The sequence below is a fragment of the Anabrus simplex genome, chromosome 6, assembly GCF_040414725.1.
Source record: "Anabrus simplex isolate iqAnaSimp1 chromosome 6, ASM4041472v1, whole genome shotgun sequence".
NCBI lineage: Eukaryota > Metazoa > Arthropoda > Insecta > Orthoptera > Tettigoniidae > Anabrus > Anabrus simplex.
The window spans coordinates 242,542,732-242,555,778 of NC_090270.1; the positions used below are offsets into that span (position 1 = coordinate 242,542,732).

At 42.8% G+C, this 13,047-nt stretch overlaps 1 protein-coding gene across 1 annotated transcript in view; it reads left to right on the top strand.

The window, feature by feature from the left end:
• Positions 1 to 631: 631 nt before the first annotated feature.
• The window catches only part of LOC136875689 (tachykinin-like peptides receptor 86C), a 554,249-nt gene continuing 541,833 nt past the window's right edge, over positions 632 to 13,047 (top strand). Inside the window, exon 1 of the mRNA XM_067149244.2 lies at positions 632 to 777. Within this exon, the coding sequence (XP_067005345.2) occupies positions 726 to 777 (52 nt within the window). The 5' untranslated portion in view covers positions 632 to 725. The remainder of the gene's footprint in view (positions 778 to 13,047) is intronic.

Consider the following 13,047-nt stretch of genomic DNA (forward strand, 5'->3'; position numbering starts at 1 on the left):
TTTTCCCTGTCATGTTTCATTCCAGCAACACTCTCCATTCTCATTTCATAGCATCCATCAGTCTATCAGGGATTTGCATTCTACAGTAGCTCAAGAGGGATACTTTGTCATTTCAGTATTTTTAGTCTTTCGTTGATTTATACAAAGTGTAAAACATTTCACTTTAGTTTAACACAAGTTCGCTGCATGAAATAAAAATCAATCAATAATCAGTTTTGTATTAAAATGTTAATATATACTTTTTCTAGAAAGAGTAGTGCTGGGAAGAACAGGGAAATGGTCTCAACAATGGTAGATTAATATATACAAGTGATTTGCCTTCGAAATTTTGAGATACAGTGTACTTCTACTAGCTCCGATCGGAATATTCATAAATTATTTACATGTTCAAACAGAGGATAATTTGAGTGTTTTTTTGGATTTATGACGCGTGGTGTAAGTGATATTAAAAGTGATTGTTTCCCTTGTGATGGTGTCGAGTCTTGAGTGTCGACATGTCGGAAGAAGTGATAGACGCTGCCTTGCTCAACTGCACCTATTTCTTGGCAGATATGAACGGTTTGTCTCCCAACAGGACTCAGCTTTTGGAATTTCTAGATATAGTTCTCACGGAATCCGACCCAGCCAGACGGGATATTCTAGCAGACTGTTTATTCCCACCAACACATAGACCCTACGATCTACCTTGGTGGCAGAAGTTAGCTTGGACAGCTGTGTTTGGTGCTATGCTGTTGGTTGCAACTGGTGGAAATGTCATCGTGATGTGGATCGTTCTAGGTGAGTACAAATCTACACTTTTATAATTTTCTTGTTTATTTACACCTGTTCGAAAACCAATATCAACATTGGAGGTACAAGAAGAGTAAACACCAGTGGACTTTGGATCGCATGTTTACAGACTTCTCTCAATATCACAGGCAATGTTATGATTTTGCTTATTTACAGGAATTATTGTTCGTTGGTTCAATCTCTAAGGAAGGAATTTATTGGCTCTGCTGTTTTATAATCCAACTCTTAGCAATATGTTACATTCACTACAATTTTTTCTTTTTGCTAGGGGCTTTACGTCGCACCGACACAGATAGGTCTTATGGCGACGATGGGATAGGAAAGGCCTAGGAGTTGGAAGGAAGCGGCCGTGGCCTTAATTAAGGTACAGCCCCAGCATTTGCCTGGTGTGAAAATGGGAAACCACGGAAAACCATTTTCAGGGCTGCCGATAGTGGGATTCGAACCTACTATCTCCCGGATGCAAGCTCACAGCCACGCGCCTCTACGCGCACGGCCAACTCGCCCGGTCATTCACTACAATTAGGAGCGAAATATTTTCTTAGATACTTTCTGGTTCTAAGGGAATGTGCTCGAAACATATGTAACCATACAACGAAAGAATAGCGTGGGCGAGTTGTTCGTTGAAGTTTGTACGGGAAAGATTTGAATCCACCCTATCAAAGCCGAAGTATCTACTCTCTAGCTTAGACATGAACATAATTTGTCCTATCTGTTGATAAAATTTAGTTATTCACTGTTCAGTGTACTTACAAAGAAGCTACCAAAATTAAATTTATCTTACAAAAAATTTATAGTAAAAATTATCATTTCTTCCTCTTTTAAAACAATGACGACTGCCCCAACTATTTCCAACATTCTTGAAGGACAGTGCTAGCAAAGAACAACATTTGTTGACATATACTCGTACACATGTCGTTAATATTGGAATTCGATACAATACCACTTGTCAGTATTTTAGAGTCCTCGAATACATTGTGCCAGCTAGAGGATTAAATCAGAGAGTAACAAAGTATTTTGAAAATTCTTTGATATTATCTACTTTAAAATGTAAAGTAATCTAACACTACTTGAACAATTCTGTTAAAACGGATGTAGGTTAAGCGACAGTATGAAGTTTGAGGGAAATGATATTTCTAAGTACATTAATATCTTCTCTGAATTTTCAACACAAAGTGAGCCTAGTATCCACAAATCAGCTGGATTCCTATTCGACATTACTGGTTCACGTGATTTTTACTGTACGGATCTTTTCATTAATGCATTTCAACATCTATCGCAATACTAATCTTAATAATATGTCGTTATGGTTCATGTATTTTTACGCTTGTATTAGCCATACGTTTGCTACTTGAGCGTATCTTCAAATTTAATTGAAGTTCTCACTCGGTTTTATCTTTCAAATATAACTGTCACATATTTTACAATGAGTGGCCAGAAGTCAGGGGAGTGGGTGTAGCATTAGAAAATGTGGCGTGTATGACCTCTGAGCGTTGCAGCTTGCTGCAGTGTAGCTAAGCAGTCTGTCACAGACACCAGTGTCGTGAAGATGGCAACACGTCGCGAGTTAACCGACTTTGAACGTGGGATGATCACCGGCGCACTGCGCATTGGTCATAGCATTGCGGAGATTACACGCGAATTCAGGTTTCCCGGGTCAACGGTGTCGAGGGTGGATCTTCAGTATCGCAGAGAGAATGCTATCACCCACCCACGGTAAGACCACATGTGTTTAACGAACGGACATCACGTCGGGTCCGCACAACCATACTGGGCGCTCGACGGGCTACTGTGAGTCAGATCACCGCCCAGTTGAATGCTCGGAGTCAGGAACCCATTTCTACCAGGACTGTAAGTGGTCGACTGCACTCGTGTGGGCTTCACCAGCCGACGACCAACTCGTGTCCTTTTGCTGACACCTTGACACTGAGTGCAAAGACGTGTATGGGCTCGCGAACATCGGCATTGGACCATGGAACAGTGACGGCGTGTGGCATGATCCGATAAATTACGGTTTCAGTTGTATTGAGCTGATAGGCGCGTAACTGTGTGGCGTATACCCCATGAAGCTATGGATCCCGCGTCTCAACATGGTTGTATCCAGGCGGGAGGTGGCTTAGTTCTGGCCTGGGCGGCGTTCTCATAGTCACAATTAGGCCCCATTGTCCGGCTGCAGGGAGTGCTGACATTCTTTCAGACCATCTGCATCCCTTTCTGGCCTTATAGTACCCTGATGGAGATGTCATGTTTCAACAGGACAATGCGCAATGCCATCATCACTCTGTGGTAGCACGCATATGGTTGGAGGAGCACTCCAATGAAGTTTTGAACATTGATTTGACCTCTAGATCCACCGATCTTAATCCAATCGTGCATTTATTAGATGCTGGTGTACGTTCCATGAACACCGCGTCGACTACACAAGACCAACTGTGGTAAGCATTGCAAGATGAGCGGATTCAGATCCCTCCAGAACGATTCCAACATATTGTAGAGTCGATGCCTTGCTGTATTGCTGCCGTTTTGAGGGCTTGTGGTGAAGGAAATTGTTTGAAATTTATATTAGTTACAAAGCGAAAGAAATTTAAAACCTTCCCCTCTAGCTAGCTTTCCATGAATATTATGTTGTTAATCAGTATCTGCCATTATCTTGAGCTGGTGGACCTCCCGAAGATGGAAGAGGGTGCCTTTCCCCCTGCCTCCGTTACGTACACACTCTAGAGTGGAGCGAACAGAAAGAAAACATGGCCCGAAATGTGCCAGATTTCTCTGGGTTGAAACCCTGACACACCCAAAATTTTCATTGGACAATCAAATAAATATCAAAGATCGTGATTGGTCACTTAAATAAATGTACAAATTTTCTAATTGGCTAATGAATTAAGTTGGCGCGAAGAGACAGAAGTGTTAATAACTTTTGAACACTACAAACAATCAATAAACAATTCAGTTTAGGAAACCTTCACATACAAAATTATTTGACTACTAATTGTTCATCTACACCCCAGAGGGCACAACATACGTTGATAGCAGACACATCTATCGAATAATGTCCAAACGTATGGTACTAGTTGCTTCAAGGTTTACGTTAGAAATGGCCTTATACAAGGCGCTTAATCTAAATGCGCGGGGTGGCTGTACCCCCGTTACTGTTTTATAACCTGAAAGTTGGTTTAGTAAGAACATTTTCAAGTGATTTATCAATTTTCTTCAACTTCAGTGCTTGCCATTTCTTCTAAATGCATAATGAATTAATGTTCTCCTGCATTTGGCAGTTATGTTTCTTCAGAACGATGTAACGTAAGATCCCATCGGATCAAGTGTTATTGGTTCCTTCTGAACATCTATTTGGGGTGATGAATGTTTCGGCATCGGGATTCCTCTGTAACTTTAGTATGTCAGGAGATGACAATACATGATGGAATTTTACTTTCGATTGTGACTATTGCCGTTAACTTGTAATGAACACCATGTTTTCAAGTAATATTTCGCAACCTATCCAAATCAACTGATAGTCGATTTGGTTCGATTAAGGACTCATTCAGGGGATGTTCTAATATCCAATAGGATAGTAGACTGGTGGATAACCGTAATTAAATGTAAATCTGGAATTCTACTTGTTGAAGGTCAGATTTCCCACAACCGGCTGAGTTGGCCGTGCGGTTAGGGTCGCGCAGCTGTGAGCTTGCATCCGGAAGATAGTGGGTTCGAACCCCACTGTAAGCAGCCCTTAAGATGGTTTCCCGTAGTTTCTCATTTTCACACCAGGCAAATGTTGGGGCTGTGCCTTCATTAAGGCCACGGCCACTTCCTTCCCATTCCTAAGCCATTCCTATCCCCTCGTCACCATAAGACCTATCTGTGTCGGTGCGACGTGAAACAAATAGCAAAAAATATTCCACGGATCGTGTGGGTTAACTCTGTTATCGTTTGAATCAATGGTGCCAGATTTTCAGGTTTTGGGCCGATGACTTTAGATGTTAGGCCCTTTAACCAAAAAGCATCATCATCATTTTCAGGTTTATAAATTTGTTTCTGGTTTTGCTGTCCACGAATGTTACACTACATATTCACTCGTTGAAATACAGTAATAATCTCAAAATAGAACACTTACCAATCACGTTAAGCATTGTGACTGCTTTAAAACATATGGAAAAATGTTAATGTATTTTCTTCCTACTTAATAAATAAATTATAGTGATTTATATTCAATAAATGTTTAGTAAGCAAATTTTTGCTCCTCATTTGAAGTAGTTATACTCTCCTCTGAACTCCATCCTTTGGTCAATGAACTGACAGAAAAAAATCGTAACGACCCCAAGATCAGGAGTACGATATTGCTCTATCGAAGCAGCCGTGGCATACATCCAACGATGGAACGGTATATTTAAGGGTTCAATATGGTTAAATTTTAGTTCCTATTGACGGATAATCACAGAATATGTCACTCGGGTACTTTTCACTTCAGGAACCGAATACCAGTGCTAGGTTTGAAACCGCGATCTTGTTGTTTGATGGCCGATACTCTACCACTGATCTATATAGGCAGCAACTATTGTAGTTACAAAGAAAAATAATCAATTTTAGAGTGGAGAACTACCACCTCCATATTACATAGTACACTACACTGAGTGGCCAAAAGTCATGGGAAAGAGAGTCCCATTAGAAAATGTGCCGTGTATGACCCTTGAGCGTTGTGGCTAGGTGCGGCGTAGCTGAGCAGTCTGTCACAGTCACCAGTGTCGTGTAGATAGCAACACGTCACGAGTTAACCCTATTTGAATGTGGGATGATCATCGGCCGCATTAGTCATAGCATTGGGGAAATTACACGCGAATTTGTGTTCATGAGGTCAATAATGTCGAGAGTGAATCTTCAATATCGCAGAGAGAATGTTACCATCCACGTAAACCGCCGCACGGAAAGACCACAGGTGTTTAAAGAACGGACATCACGCAGCCTCTGCACAACCATACTGGGCGCTCGACGGACTACTGTTAGTCAGATCACCGCCCAGTTGAATGTTGTTACTCAGTAACCCATTTCTACCAGAACTGTAAGGAGGCAACTGCACAGCATAGGCTTAACCAGCCGACGATCAACTAGTGTCCCTTTGCTGACACCTCGACACAAGTTCAACAACGTATATGGCCCCGCAAACATCGACAATGGACCATGGAACAGTGACGGCGTGTGGTAGGGTCTGATGAATCCCGGTTCCAGTTGTAACGAGCTGATGGGCGCATGAGAGTTTGGCGAATGCCCCTTGAAGCTGTCGATCCTGTGTGTCCACAAGGTTGTATCCAGATGGCAGGTGGCTCAGTTCTGGTCTGGACGGTGTTCTCATTGTAAAAATTAGGCCCTATTCTCCGGCTGCAGGGATCGTTGACAGGTGCAAGTTACGTGTACATTCTTTCAGACCATCTATATCCCATTCTGGCCCTGAATTACCCTGCTGGAGATGCCATGTTTCAACAGGACAAAGCGTCACATCACCGCTCTGTGGTGGCACGCAGGTGGTTGGAGGAGCACTCCAGTGAAGTTATGACCATGGATTGGCCCATCAGATGTCCCGATCATAATCCAGTCGAGCATTTATAGGAACCTGGCGAGTTTGCCGTGCGGTTAGGGGAGCGCAGCTGTGAACTTGCATCCGGGAGATAGTGGGTTCGAACCCCACTGTCGGAAGCCGTGAAGATGGTTTTCCATGGTTTTCCATTTTGACTCCAGGCAAATAATGGGGATGTGCCTGTAAGGCCACGGCTGCCTTTACTCTCCCATCGTCGCCATAAGACCTATCTGTGTCAGTGCGACGTAAAGCAATTTGTAAAAAAAGAAATTATGGGATGTTTTCGATGCTGGTGTACGCTCCATGAACCCCGCACCAACTACACAAGGCCAATTGTGGACAGCAGTGCGAGATGCGTGGGTCAATATCCCTCCAGAACGATTTCAACAACTTGTAGAGTCGATGCTTCACCATATTGCTGCCGTTTAGAGGGCTCACGGAGGAGCAACTCGTTATTAACATCAATTTCAGTGTCCTCCCATAACGTTTGGCCACTCAGTGTATATCTTTTGCTATGGGATCGAAAAAGTATATTACTATCATCGCCCTGTTTAAGTAGAAACGTGGCTGAGATATGAGCAATGCGAGTGACATTGTTTCTTATACAGCCTGTGGTTGGTATGCGGTATAAAAGTATAGCTTGTAGCGTCGGTTGGTTTATGTAATGTAGTGTAATAGGCAAACTAATGCCTAATAATACATAAGCTGTCATAATCTATCTCATTACTCATTTCGTTCGTACGCTTCTTCATTGCCTCATGATAATGGAACTCCCGGGAAGCAAACTAGCTTTCAGACCGAGAACTCAACATGCAACACCGAGCAAATGGCTGTGCGGTTTGGATCATGTGGCTATCAGCTTGCATTCGGGAGATAGTAGGGTCAAACCCCACTGTCAGCAGCCCTGAAGATGGTTTTCCGTGGTTTCCCACTTTACCAGACAAATACTGGTGCTGTACCTTAACACTATGGTCACTTCCATCCCTCACCTTGCCCTTTCCTATCCCATCGTCGCCATCACACCTATCTGGGTCGCTGCGACGAAAATCGAATTCTAAAAGTAAAACAAGAAATCAACACGGAAAATAAAATTGAAATTAGTACTATTTACTACGCAATATTGTGTTCTGTTAATTCCCTGCACAACTACGTGCACTTTGGACTCAAATGACTACAATGATATACACTAGTGACCAAAAGTTAAGCATAATCACTAAACGAGGCCATACCGCCTGATAGGAATGTCAGACGCATTGCTGAACAAACGGAAGCTGAATCACACACCATGTCACACAAATTGTCCCAAAAAGGTAACCAGTGTCAGAAAGGTTCTGATAGCTAAGGTACAACTTTGACAACAACTAAAAAAACTAGGCAACGTCTTTCACAACAAAATATGCTGTTAACAGGGTGTATGGTTACCCCTAACGGCCACACATGCTTCGCAGCGACGTGGCGTTCCCTCTGGTCCAAGAGCTCTTGGGCAATCGATGCCGAAAGGGCAATGCGAAGGTCTTGGAGGGTCCTAGGTGGAGGCTGACGAGATGCAATTCTCCTCCCAAATGCATCGCAGGCATGTTCTGTAGGATTCATATCTGCAGACCTCGCTGGTCAGTCCATGCGATGAGTGTCTTCCCCAGCCAGAAATTCATCCACCAGTGCAGCGCGGTGTGGTCGGGCATTATCGTCCATTAAGAGGAAGTCTAGAGCAACCGCACCTCTGAAGATTAGAACATGTGGGCTCAGTACCTCATTCCGGTATCTCCAAGCGTTAAGTGTTCCTCGAACCACCATTCAACATTCAACATGATGCCGCCCTACATCATGACACCACCACCATACTGGTCCCGTTCCACGATGTTCCTGTGGTTGATACGGCTACCCGGTCTCCAAAGCCTGGATATGACACTTCGTGGCACATTCAAGGGTACGGCGACTTCGATCTGCGTCTGGCCTGCGTCCAGGCGGCCGAGTATTCTACCCTGGAAAACGGGGTCCAAATGGCGTCGTTGCGCCATTATGTTGTCACGTTCACCACGCGGCTACACTCCGCACACTATAACAGGGCCAACACGACTGAGGGAATATGGGGCACAGGCACTGGCTGTGTTTACCTTGCGGTTACGCTGCTAGTTAAAGCAGGAAACACTCCTTTCCTATACTGAGCGAACACGTGCGATTTGCGGTCTAATTCCTGTTGCCCTGATTACTCGTAACTTATGCTTAACTTCTGGACACTAGCGAATTTTGTTACTGGCAACTTAATATCACAGTCTTATACATAATTTATGTATGACGAATCAAACAACAGAAACTGAAAGGAGCTAATTACGAATTTACCAACATGATATAATGTTTCATTGTTATTTAATGACTTTATTGTTCGTGTTGAATTTAGAGCCACTGACTCTCTTACAGTTAACCTCATGAGATAAGAATGAAGGTCGCCGAGTGAGTTGTCCGTGCGGTTAGGGACGCGCAGCTTTGAGCTTGCATTCGGGACACAGTGGGTTTCGAACCCCACTATCATCAGCCCTTAAGATGGCTTCCCGTGGTTTCTCATTTTCACACCAGGCAAAGGCTGGGGTTGTACCTTAAGGCCATGGCCACTTCCTTTCCACTCCTAGTCCTTTCCTGTCCCATCGTCGCCATGAGACCCATCTATGTCGGTGCGACGTTAAGTCAATCGTAAAAGAAAAAAATTACAGCAAATAAAACAAAAACAACAAATAATAAGTATATAAACGTACGTATAAACGTGGTTAGTACTGCTGTTAATGTTCCTGTTTCTACAGTATTTTGGCATCTGTCTTTTGGCACAGACTAGACTAAAATATAGCTTCACCCCCTGTGGGTGGGGGACGCAGACGAAGAATACACCCACTTTATCCCCTGCCTGTCTTATGAGTCGACTAAAAGGGGCGACCAAGTGATGATTGAATTAGAACCATGAAACTACTTGTGATTAGTACCATCATGCCATGGGTCACCTTTACTTGCGAGTAGTACCACTATGCTTGGTACACAATAGGTTTGTGATTAGTAGCAGCAGAGAGCGGTTCACTGTGGGTTTCCAGTACCTGTGATTAGTACCACTACGTGAGCAACACTGTTGGTCTGCGTTGCCTGTGATTTGTACACCTATGTGAGGAACACCACGCGGTAGTACGAGACTCTGTGATTAGTACACCTATGTGAGGTGCACCATGGGTTTGCGTTGCCTACGAGTGGCGCCATTATGTAGAAACACCTTTGGTCTTTGTTACCTGTACGACGTACAATATTTGTGAGTAGTACCATAATGTTTGGAACACCGTGAGTTTACGCTACCTCTGATTAGTACCGCAACTTGAAAAATACCATGGTTCTACTTTACTAGCGATATATGCCACTACGAGGGACCGTTGACCTGGATATTGAACCCCTTTAGACAACATGCATCATTACCATCAGGATTGTGCTTTGGAAGCAGGCCCTTGGTCAGTAATATAGTTTCTGGGAAGGTAGGCATTGTGGGTCGGGTTCACTGATTGTTTTGAATTCATACTCATCCATTCATTCTTGATCACGTTTTGTATTCTGGTCAGTGGATGAATGTTGTACTTTTAAATTATCATTGCATTTCGTATCATTAGGGGCCGATGGCCTAGATGTTAGGCCCCTTTAAACATAAATCATCATCATCATCATCACAATCCCACTCTCATCCATGGCTGTGACAGTATGGAAGCTGCTGAGGTATGAATAGTGCTGAGTAGTGTTAGCCTATACAGAGCACGATTATTGCGTCCGGATGTAATGAGACGAGAAGTATTACTCATAGGGTCTGTCATGCTGCAGTAACAATTTCTGGCTCCATGAGGAAAGCAATGGCAAATTACCTCAGTCCTCATCATGCCTTATACGCATTAATCAATCAATCAATCAATCAATCAATCAATAATCTGCACTTAGTGCTGTATCCCATGTGGCCGACTCCCTATCGCTTGTTTACATTGGTTCACTATCAGCTGTCATACATAGCCTAGGCATCATTGTAGAGGATAACTTTCGAAGTGGTGATTAAGGTAGTTTCGTGTTTTCCTCGCTGAGTTAGAAATACTATTACCTATCAATCTTGCCTACTGATACACATCAACAGACTCTATGAGCGATAATTCGACTGCAATGGAATGGTGTTACATGCAACATACCTTATTCAAATGCATAGTGTCAAAGTAAAATATGAGAGTGAGACAAGTCAACAAATTAACACATTCGTTCTAGACCTTGCCATAAAACAGAGTGGATTTCTGCTTAAGTTATTAATTCACCTCATTTCTACACTCCTGAGACAAATATATGATAAATGCGGTGGTCGACAATGCTGGTCCTCATTCTACAAACTTTGTAAGACATTTTGGTATTTGGTATTATAATGTTGTTATACTGCTAGTCTTCATATTTTAAAGGAATATACTGTTTTATGTTCTTGAAAGACTGAATTACATGGAGTTGATGGTAGAGAGTCCGGGGTAGTGAGCTAAATAATCTATGAAGAGGTGATATTACGTGCTGTTTACGACACTTTTGAACTTCAAGTTATGGTAGTCCTAAGTGATATGAAGACATACGAGTAACACAAAGCAGACTATAAATCTACCATAAGCAACTCATTAGGCTCTTGTCCACTATTTTATTATTGTCGTGAGTTATGGCCAGGTATATGTAGCAGTAATGTGTAATATCCATGTCATATAGTCATATAGATTAAGATGAAAGCGTGCTTAACTAATAACACAAGCACATACACTGCTCACAAAAATAATAATAATAATAATAAAAATAAAATAAAATAAAATTTGGTCGGCTGTAATATTTTGTGTTCCTTTATTTTGCAGATGTAGATTATACAGAACCAAAACATGTTCATTTATTTGTACAGAAACAAAAAACGAACAAACAATACACACACGTTTACGATTGATTGTTCCAAACAGACACAGTGGTCCCATACCGAAAGTCACTGCTCCCCATCTTCAAATTATGCTGCTGTCAGCTCCTGGGGTGTACGGGGTTGCCTGTGGGTGATTCTGGATACGCCTACCATCTTGATCCCACAGATACTCGATACAATTGAGGTCGGGGCTACATGCGGGCCAGTCCATTACTTGAATTTCAGCAGCTGCAAGGAAGTCCCTGGTGAGCTGCAGTGGCTCTATTATGCACTATTGTGAAATGTTGCCCAATATTGTCTGTAGTACATGATTCTCCTCAATGTAGCGTACAACTGTCAATCACCCTTGAATGACTACAAGGTCACATTTATGGTTAAAATAAATTCCTCCCGAAACCATTACTGATCCGCCACTGTAAGCGACTGTTTCCTGCATGTTGCAAGGCAAATTTTTTTCTCCTTGACGTCGCTAGACTCGAATATGACCATCGGACCCAGAAAGCTGGAATCTGGATTCATCGTCAATGAATACTGGAATACAGTGTCAGAGCTGCCAGTTGACATCCTGTTGTGCAAACTGCCGACAGCATCTTCGGTGATGACGGGTCAACTGGGCCACTTTAAGCGGTCTCCGAGAATTGAGCTGACCTTCCCCTGGTCTATTGCGGACTGTCTGTGTAATGACAACAGTCCCATGTGCGTTAATTAACTCACCTCATAGGTTCCTGGCTGTACCGCGCGATTTCGGAGGGCCTGTACACGAAGAAATCAGTCCTCAGCTGGCGTTTTCTTCTTTCGTTTTATCCCTGAATCAGGTCACAGTTTGGCATTGTAAAGCTCTTGATATCGCTGCAACAACCTGCAGATGACTGACTGAGACAGTCCGAGCCACTCTGCCACGTAACGCTGCATGCGTCCTTCCTGCAAGAGGGTCACTGTACGCATGACTTTTCTGGTGGTAAATGCCTTCCTATGTCTTGTGCTCTATCCTGCTTGTGCTTCTTACCTATACGACAGCTCATACAGCAGTGACAAACCATGCCGTTCGTCACGAACCACTCTTGTTTGGGGTGCGGTCACAAAGATAACTGCTACGACTGGAGGGTTATGTACTTGGCTTCAATATTCCACCACATTAATGTCGCGAAGCGGTAACTAAAGCAACCAAGCAGGGCACCATGGATGTGAAACAGCATGTGTGTTCATACCAAAGTTGTGAAAAGACATGTTTTTGTGAGCAGTGTACGTACATAGGACGGAGGATATACTGCGTCATAAGCCTTCAGTTCGTATCTGACAGTACGTTTTTCAAGTTTTAAATTATGTTACTAAGTTGGAGGGTTGCTTCATGACATCCCAATCGTTCAATATCAGGATAAATTCAGTTAACTTAGCTGTATGGTAATTCCTCCTGTATCTACAGATCAGTGATTTGTAACTGGTTCATACTGAATATAAACGATTCTGATGTCGGTGGTGTACAGTGTTTCATACTTGAAACCATTTAATATATATCCTAGACAATATTTATGGATTTTATTTTACGTATTTGTGTGTTAGTTTCTTATAACATCATACAGAAGTGGCTGAATTAGACCATATTTTAAATTTTGCTTTACGTTGCACCGACACAGATAGGATTTGTGACGACGTTGAGAAACGAAAGGGGTAGGAACGGAAAGGAAGCGAACGTGGTATTAATTCTCGACGTCAGAGGTAAACTATCGAAATACAGAAACGATAATTTTTAGGT